At 55.5% G+C, this 15,827-nt stretch overlaps 1 protein-coding gene across 4 annotated transcripts in view; it reads right to left on the reverse strand.

Moving 5' to 3' along the window:
- The window catches only part of ATE1 (arginyltransferase 1), a 214,034-nt gene that overhangs the window by 162,657 nt on the left and 35,550 nt on the right, over positions 1-15,827 (reverse strand). For all 4 annotated transcript variants that reach the window (XM_029610557.1, XM_029610555.1, XM_029610556.1 and 1 more), the window contains exons 2-3: positions 13,944-14,007; positions 7,589-7,651 (exon numbers count right to left, since the gene is read on the reverse strand). In XM_029610557.1, the coding sequence (XP_029466417.1) occupies positions 7,589-7,651; positions 13,944-14,007 (127 nt within the window). The remainder of the gene's footprint in view (positions 1-7,588; positions 7,652-13,943; positions 14,008-15,827) is intronic.

Raw genomic sequence — 15,827 nt, forward strand, 5'->3', positions numbered from 1 at the left:
ATCCGGGTGCGACCCAAGGGCGGCCACCTGAACTCGCAGTGAATTATAGGCGAGCCCCTTGTCTACCCCCGCTTGTAGAAACTGAAGGATCTGAGGAACCGAAGCCTTTGTGGGTCTCGTGTTCTGGTCGGTGCACCACAGTTCGAAAACCTTCCAGACCCGAACGTAGGTCGCCGACGTCGAAGTCTTCTTGGAACGCAAGAGCGTTGACACTCCCGCCTCCTGGTAACCTCGGCAGCGGAGACGTTGCCTCTCAAAAGCCAGGCCGCAAGACAGAGGAGTTCTGCCTGGTCGAAAAATACCGGGCCCTGATGCAGGAGGCGAGGGAGATGTCCCAGGCGGATGGGGCCGTCGATCACCAGTTGGAGAAGGTCCGCAAACCAGGGTCTCCGTGGCCATTCTGGTGCGACGAAGAGCACGAGTCCCCGATGAGCTTCTATTCTGCGGAGTAGTCTTCCCACCAGAGGCCATGGCGGGAACGCATAGAGAAGAAGATGGTCCGGCCACGGGAGCACCGGAGCATCCACACCCTCTGCTCCTCGCTCACTTCGATGACTGAGGAAACGGGGAGCCTTTGCGTTTTGCGCGGACGCCATTAGATCCCTGTGGGGAGTTCCCCACCGGCGAACAAGCAGCTGCATCGCCTCGTCGGAGAGGGACCATTCCCCAGGGCGCTGGCGACTGAGGAAATCCGCCTGGACGTTGTCCACGCCCGCGATGCGCGAGGCCGCCAGACGGACCAGATGTCGTTCCGCCCACTGCATCAGCATGGCTGCTTCGAGCTCGACCTGTGGACTGCGAGTGCCGCCCTGCCGGTTGATGTAGGCCACCGTGGTCGCGTTGTCCGATAGGACCCGAACCTCCCGATTCCGTGTAGGCCTCCGTCAGGTCCAAGGAGGCTAGGAACTCCCCTCGATGCACCGCCGCCACCACCGAGCACAGCGTTTCCATCCGAAACCGAACCACCCGGAGGGATTTGTTGACTTCCTTCAAGTCCAGGATGGGCCGGTAGGAGTCATCCTTCTTGGGTACCACGAAGTAGATGGAATAAGGGCCCAAGCCCACCTCTCTGGAGGGCACGGGCGCAATGGCGCCAATCACCCGAAGCCTGTCCAGTGTCAACTGCACCTCCCTTCGCTTGGAGGCCGATCCGCAGGGGGAGAAAATGAACCGTCCCTTTGGAGCGCGGACAAATTCCAACGCGTAGCCATTTTCTATGGTGTCCAAGCCCCACTGGTCCGAGGTGATCCGCGCCCACTCCTGGTAGAAGAATGCCAGCCGTCCCCCAAACCGGGGGACGGTGGAGTGGGCGAGCCGAACATCATTGGGAGGACTTGGGAGAGGGTTGTCCCGTTCCCGAGGCGGGACGCACAGGCCTACACCCGCGAAAGGAGCGGGACCAGGGCTGTGACCTGGGGGCAGAGGGCCTGAAGACCGCCGGTCTGTAGTTCCTATAGCGCCGTTGCGCCCTGGATCTGGTGCGGGAGGACGAAAACGCCCTGGAGGTCCGGTACCTGTCCTCCGGCAGGCAATGAACTGCGCTTTCCCCCAGTGACTTGATGATCTGGTCCAAATCCTCTCCGAACAGGAACTTACCCCTGGATGGCATGGAACCCAGGCTCGACTTGGAAGTGTCCGCCGCCCAGTTGCGCAGCCATAGGAGGTGACGCGCCGCCACTACCGAGACCATGTCTCGGGCCAGGACCCGAAGCAGGTCATAGAAGCAGGTCATAGGAGGCGTCAGCCCCGTACGCCACCGCAGTTTCCAGCCCATCCGCTTGGGCGGCCTCCTCAGCCGGCAGAACCCGAGAGGGGAGAAGTTGTTGCCCCCAGAGAAGGCGCGCCCTCTGAGCCAGCGAGCTGCACATCACCGCCCGCATCCCCAGCGCGGAGACCTGGAAGACCCGCTGGAGGAAGACTTCCAACTTGCGATCCTGCGTATCCCGGAAGGCCGCGCCACCCATCACTGGTATGGTCGTCCTCTTCGTGACCGCCAACACCGCGGAGTCCACTTTCGGAACCTTGATGAGATCCAGGAAATCCTCTGGTAGCGGATACAGCTTCTCCATGGCCCGACTGACCTTAAGGGAAGCCTCCGGGGCGTCCCAAGCTGCAGGAAGGAATCATGGCTGGGAAAACGCCCGAGCCCTCGGCTGGAGGGCTGCCAGCACCGGATCTCCCTTCTTGGCCGACGAGACGACGGCGGGCGCTACTGGAGCGGGCGGGTCCGGCGGCGGATTGAGATCCAGCTCCTGGATAATGAGTGGAATAAGTTCGTCCAGCTCTTCCCCCTGGAAGAGACGCAGCGTGTGCGGATCGTCCCCCTCTGAGGTGGAATCCCCTTGGCCCCCTTCTCCCAGGTCCGGCCCAGGATCCAGGTGCGGGCGGGAGGCAGGGTGGCCCCCACACCCGCCGGGACGGGGGGGGCCTGAGAGGGAGGCGAGAGCCGCGGGACCTTGGCTGGAGACGGTGCTGCGGGAGCGACAAGGCCCTGCAAATACGCAGTGTGCAGTAACCGTACAAAGTCCGGGGAGAATCCCAGCCTACTCGAGGAAGCCCCGGTGGGGGGAACCCCGTGGGACCCCGGCCCGTCAGGCTGTTGTCCGGCAGCAAATTCGGTGGAGAGCCCTCGGGGGAGTCCCTGTCATCCAGCGCTGCCTGAGTCCCCTCAGGGCGCTGGGCATGTAAAATGGCCACCGTTCCCGCCAGTAATGGGGGAGGGGCCGGCCCGCGCCGCCCGGGCATGCCTGTCAAAAACGAAAAATTCGCTAAGGGACTGCGACGGGCCCTCCCCCCCGGGGAGGCACCAAGCACAGATCCCCTCACGAGCAATCCGCGATCCCGGCTCACCGCAGGTCGAGCAACGTGCTGACCGCGGCATCGTGAGCACTGCTGACAACGGAGGAGACAGGCAAAATAAACGAAAAGCCTCGGGGGGGGCCGAGAAGGAAAAAACGCCGGCGCGGGGGGGCCCGAGCGGCCTGCACTGCCCGCCGATGAAGAACGGCGCCGCGGGGGGGCCCGAGCGGCCTGCACTGCCCGCCGATGAAGAACGATGCCGCGGGGGGGGCCCGAGCGGCCTGCACTGCCCGCTGATGAACGGTGCCGCGGGGGGGCCCTCCTGGCCTCACAACCCGCCAACGAAGATCTCCCCGCTCACCTCCGCAGCCCACGAGGAACCGGCAAAATGGCTGCTGGTGAGTGAGAAAAACGCGGCGAAGCCGAAGCAGCCACGAGCAAAATCAGCTGTAAAGAAAAAAAAACACAGAAGAATGCACTTACCCCGGTTCACAAGGTACAGCTCGCACCAAGAGAGAGAGGAAGGAAGAGACAACGCAAAGGGAAGTCACGCCGTCCCAAATTGAACCCTTTTTAACTTTTTTTTTTTTTTTTTTTTTTTAAAGTAAAACAAACTTTGGAGGAATCCCTGTCCTCCCGCGCTGCCTGAGTCCCCTCAGGGCGCAGGGGATGCAATATGGCCGCCGTTCCCGCCAGGGATGGGGGAGGGGCCGGCCCGCACCGCCCGGGCAAGCCTGCCAAAAAGGAAAAATCGTCCCGGGACCGCGACGTGCCTTCCCCCCCGGGGAGGCACCGAGCGCAGATCCCCTCGCGCGAAATGCGCGATCCCGGATCGCCGCAGGCCGAACAACGCAACGGCCGCGGCATCGGGAGCGCTGGCGAAAACGGAGCAGGCAGGCAAAAAAAAAAAAATCAGAAAGCCTCGGGGGGGCCCGATCGGCCTGCACTGCCCGCCGGCTGAAAAACGGCGCCGGGGGGGGGGGGCCTTCCTGGCCTCACAACCCGCCAAAGAAGAGCTCCCTACTCCCTGCTGCAGGCCACGAGGCCGCGGGGGGGCCTTCCTGGCCTCACAACCCGCCGAAGAAGAGCTCCCTGCTCCCTGCTGCAGCCCACGAGGAGCCGGCAAGATGGCCGCGGGAGAGGGAGAAAACGCTGGGAGGCCGGTTCCACCGGCCGCCGCGTCCAAATAAGCTGCAAAAGAAAAATACAGCAAAAACCAATACAACTTACCCCGGTGGACAACAACAGCCTAGTCGCCGAGAAAGGAGAGAGAGAGACAGAGAGACAGCACCAAAAGGAAGCCACGCCTCTCCAATTAAACCAATTAACTTTTTTTTTTTTTTTTTTTTTTTTTAAAGAACAAACTTGATCCAAAACAACTAAATATAATAGACAGAGAAGAAAAACCCAATCAAGGGAACAATGGTTACAGGTAATCGGGAGCAAGCCCAGATTCCCCTACTCGCATCTGCTGGAGTCAGAAGATACTGAACTCCTGCAGAGGGGGTAGTAGTACTTATGGTGACGCCCCCTCAAAGCTTTGGCTGACTCCATCTGCTGGAATGGGGACATAACCCACGGTCTGGACTGATCCAGGTACGTACAGGGAACTGCGATTTCATCAGAATATCAGTGTGGTTTACATAAAAAGGAACAGAGTAATACTAAAACACAGCAGTGATAGTGGTCAGAGCAGCAAGCTAAGAGCCAGGAACGTCAAGGTTCATATCCCACTGATGCAGCTCATTCTCCACTGCCTCAGTGCAAACAGATTGTAAGCTCTCTGGAGCATGGACCTAGCTACTGTATCTGAATTTGTAACTCACCTCGGGCTCAGATTCAGAAAGACAGGTAATCAAATGCAGATCCTTCTATAAGAGGATGCTCGGGGGATTGATGCCAGCATACAGTCTTTCACCTGCCTGGGATAATGTGACTGCGAGGGAAGCTTGCACTGCTACTGTATCTGCTGTACAATGAGGCAGTGTGTGTGTGTGTGTGTGTGTGTGGGAAGCTTGCACTGCTGCCGTATCTGCTGTACGATGGGGCAGTGTGTGTGTGTGTGTGGGGGAGCTTGCACTGCTGCCGTATCTGCTGTACGATGGGGCAGTGTGTGTGTGGGAGGGAAGCCTGCACTGCTGCCGTATCTGCTGTATGACGGGGCAGTGTGTGTGTGGGAGGGAAGCTTGCACTGCTGCTGTATCTGCTATACGATGAGGCACTGTGTGTGTGGGAAGCCTGCACTGCTGCCGTATCTGCTGTACTATGGGGCAGTGTGTGTGGGAAGCCTGCACTGCTGCCGTATCTGCTGTACGATGGGGCAGTGTGTGTGGGAAGCTTGCACTGCTGCCGTATCTGCTGTACGATGGGGCAGTGTGTGTGTGTGGGAAGCCTGCACTGCTGCCGTATCTGCTGTACGATGGGGCAGTGTGTGTGTGTGGGAAGCCTGCACTGCTGCCGTATCTGCTGTACGATGGGGCAGTGTGTGTGTGTGTGGGAAGCCTGCACTGCTGCCGTATCTGCTGTACGATGGGGCAGTGTGTGTGGGAAGCCTGCACTGCTGCCGTATCTGCTGTACGATGGGGCAGTGCGTGTGTGTGTGGGAAGCTTGCACTGCTGCCGTATCTGCTGTACGAGGGGGCAGTGTGTGTGTGTGTGGGAAGCCTGCACTGCTGCCGTATCTGCTGTATGATGGGGCAGTGTGTGTGGGAAGCTTGCACTGCTGCCGTATCTGCTGTACGAGGGGGCAGTGTGTGTGTGGATGGGAAGCCTGCACTGCTGCCGTATCTGCTGTACGAGGGGGCAGTGTGTGTGTGGATGGGAAGCCTGCACTGCTGCCGTATCTGCTGTACGATGGGGCAGTGTGTGTGTGTGTGGGTGGGAAGCTTGCACTGCTGCCGTATCTGGTGTACGATGGGGCAGTGTGTGTGTGTGTGGGAGGGAAGCTTGCACTGCTGCCGTATCTGCTGTATGACGGGGCAGTGTGTGTGGGAAGCCTGCACTGCTGCCGTATCTGCTGTACTATGGGGCAGTGTGTGTGGGAAGCTTGCACTGCTGCCGTATCTGCTGTACGAGGGGGCAATGTGTGTGTGGATGGGAAGCCTGCACTGCTGCCGTATCTGCTGTACTATGGGGCAGTGTGTGTGTGTGTGTGTGTGTGTGTGTGTGTGTGTGTGTGTGTGTGAAGCTTGCACTGCTGCCGTATCTGGTGTACGATGGGGCAGTGTGTGTGTGTGTGGGAAGCCTGCACTGCTGCCGAATCTGCTGTACGATGGGGCAGTGTGTGTGTGGGTGGGAAGCTTGCACTGCTGCCGTATCTGCTGTACGATGGGGCAGTGTGTGTGTGGGTGGGAAGCTTGCACTGCTGCCGTATCTGCTGTACGATGGGGCAGTGTGTGTGGGAAGCCTGCACTGCTGCCGTATCTGCTGTACTATGGGGCAGTGTGTGTGTGTGTGTGTGAAGCTTGCACTGCTGCCGTATCTGGTGTACAATGGGGCAGTGTGTGTGTGTGTGTGAAGCTTGCACTGCTGCCGTATCTGGTGTACGATGGGGCAGTGTGTGTGTGTGTGTGTGTGTGTGTGTGAAGCTTGCACTGCTGCCGTATCTGGTGTACGATGGGGCAGTATGTGTGTGTGTGTGGGAAGCCTGCACTGCTGCCGAATCTGCTGTACGATGGGGCAGTGTGTGTGTGGGTGGGAAGCTTGCACTGCTGCCGTATCTGCTGTACGATGGGGCAGTGTGTGTGTGAGTGGGAAGCTTGCACTGCTGCCGTATCTGCTGTACGAGGGGGCAGTGTGTGTGTGTGTGTGGGTGGGTGGGAAGCTTGCACTGCTGCCGTATCTGCTGTACGATGGGGCAGTGTGTGTGGGTGAGAAGCCTGCACTGCTGCCGTATCTGCTGTACGATGGGACAGTGTGTGTGTGTGTGGGAAGCCTGCACTGCTGCCGTATCTGCTGTACGAAGGGGCAGTGTGTGGGTGGGAAGCCTGCACTGCTGCCGTATCTGTTGTACGATGGGGCAAGTGTGTGTGTGTGTGTGTGAAGCCTGCACTGCTGCCGTATCTGCTGTACGATGGGACAGTGTGTGTGTGTGTGTGGGAAGCCTGCACTGCTGCCGTATCTGCTGTACGATGGGGCAGTGTGTGTGGGTGAGAAGCCTGCACTGCTGCCATATCTGTTGTACGATGGGGCAGTGTGTGTGTGTGTGTGTGTGGGAAGCCTGCACGGCTGCCGTATCTGCTGTAAGATGGGGCAGTGTGTGTGGGTGAGAAGCCTGCACTGCTGCCGTATCTGCTGTACGATGGGGCAGTGTGTGTGTGTGTGTGTGGGAAGCCTGCCCTGCTGCCAAATCTGCTGTACGATGGGGCAGTGTGTGTGTGTGTGTGTGTGTGTGAAGCCTGCACTGCTGCCGTATCTGCTGTACGATGGGACAGTGTGTGTGTGTGTGTGGGAAGCCTGCACGGCTGCCGTATCTGCTGTACGATGGGGCAGTGTGTGTGGGTGAGAAGCCTGCACTGCTGCCGTATCTGCTGTACGATGGGGCAGTGTGTGTGTGTGTGTGGGAAGCCTGCCCTGCTGCCAAATCTGCTGTACGATGGGGCAGTGTGTGTGTGTGTGGGAAGCCTGCACTGCTGCCGTATCTGCTGTACGATGGGACAGTGTGTGTGGGAAGCCTGCACTGCTGCCAGAATAAATGACACAATTTCCTGCAATGTCCATCTTGTACAAATTTTACAAGCACCATGCTTAACCCACAAAAATACAGTAATGCTTCATAAGAGGCCCTCACCTAATGGTGTACTGAGGACAACAAGTCTCATTCATCACTGGTTTGTAGACATACTTCCCACTCCTAAAATCACAAAAAATATAGTTAAAATTATTTCTAAGATAAAGAGTCAAGAAATGTATGGGAGGGGTGAAAAGTCCAGGCCAATATTCCCTCTCTGAACCCAGGATTACCTTTTAATGCAATACTGAACACTGGAGCCTGGGCGCTGCTAGTCCCTCACGTAGGGCTGTAGCACCGGGGAGCACATCTGAGTGTGTAGGTCCCTCACACAGGTCAGCAGCATGCATCTCTCACACAGGTCTATATAGCACAGGCGAGCACTGCTGAGAGTGTGGGTCCCTCATATAATGCTGAGAAAGGAAAATTGGTTCTTACCTGCTAATGTTCGTTCCTGTAATACCACAGATCAGTCCAGAGAAGTGGGTTGTGTATCCCTACCAGCAGATGGAGTCAGAGAGCAAAACATTGGGTACTGCCATATATACCAGAGTGCCACCTGCAGTCCCTCAGTATTGAACTGTACTCAAGCCCACATATATAGAACTAACATAACTAACGGGCGAAGAAACCCAACCAAACGGAATACCTCTTTGCCCTCAGAAATTCTATAAACCAAACCAACTGCTAGAGAACTGCTCCATCAACCATGTTTGCAAAAAAACGGAGATCCGTGCAAACTACAGAAAAAACTCAGCAAGGCAATCTTTCGGTAGCTGAAGAAAGGGGCAGGCCTCTGGACAGATCTGTGGTATAACAGGAACGAAAATTACAGGTAAGAACCAATTTTCATTCCTGAACATACCCAGATCAGTCCAGAGAAGTGGGATGTACCCAAGCCACCTTACACTGGACGGGAACCTGAAAGAACTGCACGCAGGACACTCTCACTGAAGGACGATTCAACAGGAGCCCTAACGTCCAGTTGATAATGCTTAGTGAAAGTGTGAAGTGAAGACCACACAGCCGTCCTACAGATTTCTTGAGGCAACAGCAACTGACATTCTGCCCAGGAAGTAGACTGGGCCCTGGTGGAATGAGCTCGGAGGCCCAATGGAACTTGATGTCAGCGGGCTATGTATGACGAACAAATGGCCTCTTTAATCCAACGAAAGATGGTCACCTTAGACGCTTTGCCCCCCTTCTTAGGACCACTAAAGAGAATGAACAAATGATCGGAACATCGAAAGTCATTGGTAACTTCCAGGTACCGCAATAAGATGTGTCGCACGTCCAAAAGATGAAGATCTCTGTCCTGAGGGGACTCCCGAGACTACTGAGGGAACCCCGGAAGCTCCACGGAACCATGCGCAAAGATACCTATCATCGTAAATCCGAAGAAAGGGATCCCGACACGACAACGCCTGAACCTCTGAAATCCAATGAGCTGAGCAAATGGCCACCAAAAAGACCATCTTCAAAGTCAGATCTTTCAGCAAAGCTCTGCGGAGAGGCTCAAAAGGGGAACCTCAAAACACTCGCAGCACTAGATTCAAACTCCAATCTGGACACACAGAACAGATGGGAGGCTGCAAATATTTAACCCCCTTGAGAAACTGGGCAATATCCGGGTGCACTGCCAGCAAACAGCCATTAAACATTCCAATCAAGGCACCCAGAGCCGCCACTTGAACACGAAGGGAATTGAATGCTAACCACTTAGCGAGCCCCTATTGCAGAAATTCCAGGATCCATGGGACATCCACAGCTAACGGATTGCAGGAATGCTGTTGGCACCACGTCTCAAACAGCTTCCAGACTCTAACATAGGCCACAGAGGTGGCTGGACGCCTCGCCTTCAAGAGCGTGGAAATGACCTGCTCAGAATAACCCTTCAAGCGTAAACGTCGCCTCTCAAAAGCCAGGCCGCGAGAGAGAAGTGATCCTCCCGATCCGAAAATATGGGACTCTGCCGAAGCAGCCGCAGCAGATAAGCCAGTTGCAAGGGACCCTCTAGAGCCATGCGAACATATCCGCGAATCACGGGCGACGCGGCCACTCTGGCACTACCAGTACCACCCTGCCTGGATGGAGTTCTATGCGCCGGAGAAGCCGACCGATGAGAGGCCAGGGAAGGAAGACAAAGTAGAATTCCCGTAGGCCTTGGGCACACCAGAGCGTCAAGACCCACCGAGCCCTGCTCCCGTCAACGGCTGAAGAAGCGTTCTGTCTTTGCATTCATCCGCGTTGCCATCAGATCCAACTACGGTACGCCCCACCTGGCGCAAATTAGGTTCCAGGCTTCGGGAGACAGCTCCCACTCTCCTGGATCGAGTTGTTGTCTGCTGTGAAAGTCCACCTGTACATTCTCCACTCCTGCGACATGAGAGGCGGCAAGTCCCCCGAGATGACGTTCCGCCCAGGCGAACAGGAGTCGCGCTTCGAGCGCTACCGCAAGACTTCTTGTCCCACCCTGCCAGTTGATGTAAGCCACTGTTGTCGCATTGTCGGAGAACACTCTTACCATTCTGTCCCGGATCAAGGGTAGGAATGCTTGTAGGGCAAGCTGGACTGCTCTTGTCTCGAGCCGATTGATGGACCAGGAGCCCTCGACGGTGACCAGAGACCTTGGGCGGATTTGTCTGCACACACCGCTCCCCAACCGGATAGGCTGGCATTGGTGGAGATTATCAGCCAATTCGGGGTGTCCAAGTCCACCCCCCATTCGAGATTGTCGCGCGATAGCCACCACAACAGACTGACTCTGGAAGCAGCAGCACTGGTAGGCGGAATTGTTTGGAGATCGGACTCCATCGTGACAACAGCGCACCCTGTAATGGTCATAAGTGTGCGAACGCCCTCGGAATCAAATCCAAGGTGGAAGCCATGGACCCCAGAACTTGTAGGTGATGCCATACTGTGGGATTCTTCCTCTGAAGAAGAGAATGGATCTGGTCTTGTAACTTTGTCACGTGTTCCGCCACCAGAAACACCTTGCCGCGCAAGGTATCGAACCCTGCTCCCAAATAAATCAGCTCTTGGGTGGGTTCCAAGTGACTCTTCTGCACATTGATGACCCATCCGAGCGACTGTAAAGTAATCACCACCATGCGAACCGATCTCTCGCAGTCCTCCCGTGACTTCGTGCGAATGAGCCAGTCGTCCAGGTAAGGATGGACTAAAATCCCCTCCTTGCGAAGGAAAGCCGCTACTACTACCATCACCATGGTGAACGTTCGAGGAGCTGTTACGAGACCAAACAGGAAGGTCCGAAATTGGAAGTGCTGCCCCAAAACCTTGAAGCACAGAAACCGCTGGTGGCTCAGCCGGATAGGTATATGTAGATACGCCTCCGTGAGGTCCAGGGACGCAAGAAACTCCCCTTTCCGCACAGCAGCCATTACAGTCCTCAGGATTTCCATTCGAAAATGAGGGTTCCGAAGACAACGGCTCACCTTCTGTAAATCGAGGATGGGACGAAACGTGCCCTCCTTCTTGGGCACCACAAAGTAAACCGAGTCCTCGCACCCATGCTGTGCATCCGGAACGGGGACAATCACTCGGAGTTCGAGGAGATGTTGTAGAATTACCCGAACCAAGTTGCACTTGTTGCGTGAGGCCACACGGGACGCCACAAAAACCTCCCGAACTGGCTGCGAGAACTCTAGTGCGTAGCCGTCTCTGATCACCTCCAAGACCCAGCGGTCTGAGGTAATCCTTTCCCATTCCGTGTAAAAGTTGGATAATCTGCCTCCGACAGCTTCGATGACGGAATGGGTGCTTGAGGCTTAATTGGGAGGGTTTACTGGTTCCTGCATCGAGGGGTCCAGAGTCCCTACTGGAACGGCGACCCCCACGAAAGGACTGCTGGTGTCCCGTATTTTGCTTAGGACCAGAAGGCTTGGAATATCTGCCAGTTCAAAAATAGCGAGAATCCCGAAAACGAGATCGAGTGGGAAAAACCTTCTTAGAAGATCTCCTATTTTCTGGCAAATTATTGCCCTTAGACTCCTCGAGCAGCTTGACCAACAGATCGAGTTCCTCCCTGAAAAGAAGCTTTCCCTTAAAAGGAAGATTACAAAGCTGGGAATTGGAGGACAAATCCGCCGCCCAATTTCGAAGCCAGAGGAGCCATCGCGCCGCTACCACAGACACCATACTACGTGCAGAAGTCCGCACCAGATCATATAGCGCACCTGCCACGTGCGCGATGCCTGCCTCCAAACGAGCGGAATGCAGGGCATCACCGGCCGCTGAGCCGGACGCAGAATCTTGGACCCAACACAGGTACACCCTCTGCATAAGGCTAGCACAAACTGCCGCATGGAGGCTCAACGCGGCCACTTCAAAGACCCGCTTCAACTGGATCTCCAACATGTCCTTCAAAGCAGCAGCCCCAGCTACTGGGATCGTGGTCTTCTTTGTGACCGTAGAGACCACCGCGTCCACCTTCAGGATCTTCAGAAGGTCTAAAACATCCATTAATAGGGGATATAGCTTTGCCATAGCCCCGCCCACCTTCAGCCCCGCATCCGGAGCATCCCACTCACGGGTAACCAGCTTGCGGACTTTCTTAGGTAGCGGAAAGGATGTTGTGGGACCCCGGATCCCATCGATGATTGGATTAACCCCTTCATTGTCAGAGTCTTCTTGTGAAACCTTAAGGCCTAGGACATCCAACACCTGGGGGATAAGGGGTCGCAGCTCATCCCACTTAAACAGACGGACCACACTGGGATCGTCACCCTCCGCCGGCGGGACGTCATCACCATCCAAGTCATCCGGATCCACATCTCTCAAATCCAGCATCGGGTCTGACCCCAGATCCACGTCCAGGACTGACGCAACCCCTGTCCCCAAAGACGGATCCTGTGCCCCTCGGGCGTCTTCCATCAGAAGAGGGTGCTCTCCTGGACGCTGCTGCGGCTCTGCGCCTTGACCCAACTTTTCAGGTGGTTCCGACCGGTCCCCCGGCTGCCCCGGCCTGTTAAGCCAGAAAGGCTTGGTGCATCAACAAAATGAATTCATGGGAAAACCCATCCGGGTCCCCTCCCCCTCCAGGGCATCGCGAGGCACCGACTCGCCATCCCCAAAAATGAGATAGTCTCCCACTGGGACTAAAACAGGGCGAGAATCCTCTACACACGATCCGCGGGGGGGGGGGGGGGGAATTTGACCCCCAACGAGCCCTCCATTCCCGAGGAACAGGCTGAATAGAAGGAGGCCAGATTTAACACTTGCCCACGTGCACCACACGCATGGCAGGCAGCCGACCTGAATCGAGGGCACATGAGCAAGGCCGCGCAGCCACGCGGTCCGTGAGTGAGGAGAGCAGGCCCAGACAGAAAAAAATCGTGCGCTGCCAGCGATGCAGGAAAAGATGCAAGCCGGGCACAGCCGAAAACAGCTGATTTGAGAAGTGCGGCGAAACGTGCTGAAAACGGGCCAGCCGAGAAAAAACTCACCTCCTCCCTCCAGACGCACCCCGGAGCCCCAGGAGCCGAGGAAAAATGTCAGTCAGACTCCCAAAGCGGCCACTGCAAAGCAGGCCTCCCCCCTGTACCAACTCCTCACCTCGGCTGAAGAAAGCAGCAGACGGCAAAAAAGAGTTGCTCTTTTTTTTTTTTTGTCAAGCAACTTTATGGAGCCAAATCTTCACCTCCTGCAGGGGTTAAGAGAGCAGCTGAAGCAGCTTCGGGGGTGAGTAACCAGGAGCTCCTGGTTTTCACCCACCGAACTGTAGCGGACGAGACTCAGACAGAGGTGTCTAACCTCCCGGGTGACTGGCTTCGACTGAGGGATGACGCACGAAGGTGCCTAACACCTCAGGAAGCGACTGTAGCCAAAAGGAAAATAATTCATTCTAATTTTAAAAAATCCAACTAAAACACACTAAGACTGCAGCTGTATCTCTACCATCTGCTGGAGTCAGAGAAATACTGAGGGACTGCAGGTGGCACCTCTGCCATCTGCTGGAGTCAGAGAAATACTGAGGGACTGCAGGTGGCACCTCTGCCATCTGCTGGAGTCAGAGAAATACTGAGGGACTGCAGGTGGCACCTCTGCCATCTGCTGGAGACAGAGAAATACTGAGGGACTGCAGGTGGCACTCTGGTATATATGGCAGTGCCCGAAGATTTGCTCTCTGACTCCATCTGCTGGTCCACTTCTCTGGACTGATCTGGGTATGTCCAGGAAAAGCAGTTTCTGTACTACAGAGTCTCTCTCCACTATAAAATGTAAAGTAATTATAGGTGCTCCTGGCAAATGTAAAAGATACCCAAATAAACATCCTGAATTGTAATGAAAAAGGAAAGGTACTCCAAGATCAGCAGTTAAAACCTATTCCATCTTGGGTTAAAAATCTGAACCTTCATCAGGCAAGCTGAACTGACTCTCTGTGCTCCAGACTCACCTTCGCCATCCACGGTCTATGAGGTCCTGGTAGTCCTGAACAGTCATGGAGTGCGCCCACATCCCTGGAAGAGGTAGAAACAACTTGAGGTCACTTCCTGGAGCCAGAAAACACTCAGCTATTCCCAGAAAGCTGCACACCGAGAACATCCAGTTCCATCCAACAAGCTGAACAATCTTAAGCATTAAGCAAGTATCTGTGTTTAAAATGAATGTATCATAAATGCTCAGCAGCCAGTCAGAGAAACCATGTGCCATACAGTCCAAGAAACACACCAGACGGCAGTTCTACCAGCAACAGTCTTACATTATTTCCTTGGTGGTTAAAACAAAACCATTGGAGATTTTGAAAGCTCCTCATCCACAGCCACTCCCTGAATCGTGAAAGGGCAGTGCACAAGACCCCTATTCTGATCCTTTGCTCCCCAAGGGGCGATGCAATACAGCGCGCTCACTGTCAGACGTGGGTTAAATGGGCGCTAATCCACCCCCTAATGCAATAGGGGGATTAGCGCCCATTTAACCCTCGTCCAACGTGGAGTGAATGAGATGGCGCTCATCACATGCAAATGCAAATTACTCATTCACTCCACATTCAAAAAAATAAATGTGCGTCTCATTCGCACATTTATCGCTCAGCTATTAACACCTGCCTGGATCAGGCATTAATAGCTGAGCGCATGTAAAAAGTACAGAAAAGCCGAAAAAACTGCTTGAGTAAAGAAACAAAAAAAATACATTGGCAGACCGCCAAGTTATTGAAGACTGACGCCGGTAAACTCGGTGTCTGTTTTAATACTGGCAGAGAGGCAGGTTATGAAAACAGATGCAGAGTTTCCCGGCGTTGGTCTTCATAACCGGCAGCCGCCGCGGGGTCGCGTTAGCAAGGAGGTGTTAAGGTCGTGCAAGCGACCCTAGCACCCCCTTGCTAGCGCAACCCCCTAATTTGCCTATTGCATGGCGGCCCCCCCTTGCAGGCGCCATGCGTGCGTTAAGAAAGCGGGCGCTGAAAAGTCAGCATCCGCTTTCCGTGAAAATTATTGCATCGGCCCCCAAGTCAGCACTCCTGGCTCCTGAGGAAGAGAGTTGTGGCCATCATTCAAAGCTGACACCCAGTGGCCAGATTTAGGGTCTATGATTTGCAGACTTCTGCAAGGAGCCCTGGCACAGGGCTGCACTTTAAAATAATGCTCCGAGCCCTTGTGGCTCCCCAGCAAGACCTGAAAAAGTGGTGAAGACAGGATGCCATAGAACCCCAGACCATCCCTCAGTGATCCTCTGTGTTCGTCCCATGCTTTCTTGACTTCAGATACTGTCCTCATCTCCACCATGCATCCACCGCCCTTTCCTCACGTTACTCCTGTATCTTTCCCCTTTCACTTTCATCCCATGAGCCCTCGTTCTAGGGCAGGGGTCCCCAAAGCATGGCCCTCTGAGCAGCCACATCAGCTCCACTGGGAAGTTTGTTTTTTTCCCACATGTGGTGGTGGCAGAAAGGTTAATGGTAGTTTCCCAGGTCCTACCAGCAGAAGAGCCAGCCCTTGAAAAAAAAAAGTACTGGTAGAGAGGCCAAGCCCCGCCAGCAAAAGATCAAGTTGTGTCAAGAGGAGTGAGTGAGAGAGAAGACAGGAAAATAAATGAAGAGGGTGAATGAGAGGAAAGGGAAGAGGGGAGAGGAGCGGCAGCCTGGCCGCTTTAACCGGCACCAGGAGACCACGAGGAGAGCGTGCCGGAGGCGCTCCTCCCCACGCAGCGAGAAGGGAACTAAGGGAAAGCCAGCGCCAGGATGTCGATCCCTCCCTCGGCCCGTCCACCACAGCACCGGTGTCCACTTAGGAGCGGCACCAACGCAGGTGCCGGCAGGTGCACAACCAAGGAGCTTGCC

This window comes from Rhinatrema bivittatum, chromosome 7 (assembly GCF_901001135.1).
Source record: "Rhinatrema bivittatum chromosome 7, aRhiBiv1.1, whole genome shotgun sequence".
Classification (NCBI taxonomy): Eukaryota; Metazoa; Chordata; class Amphibia; order Gymnophiona; family Rhinatrematidae; genus Rhinatrema; species Rhinatrema bivittatum.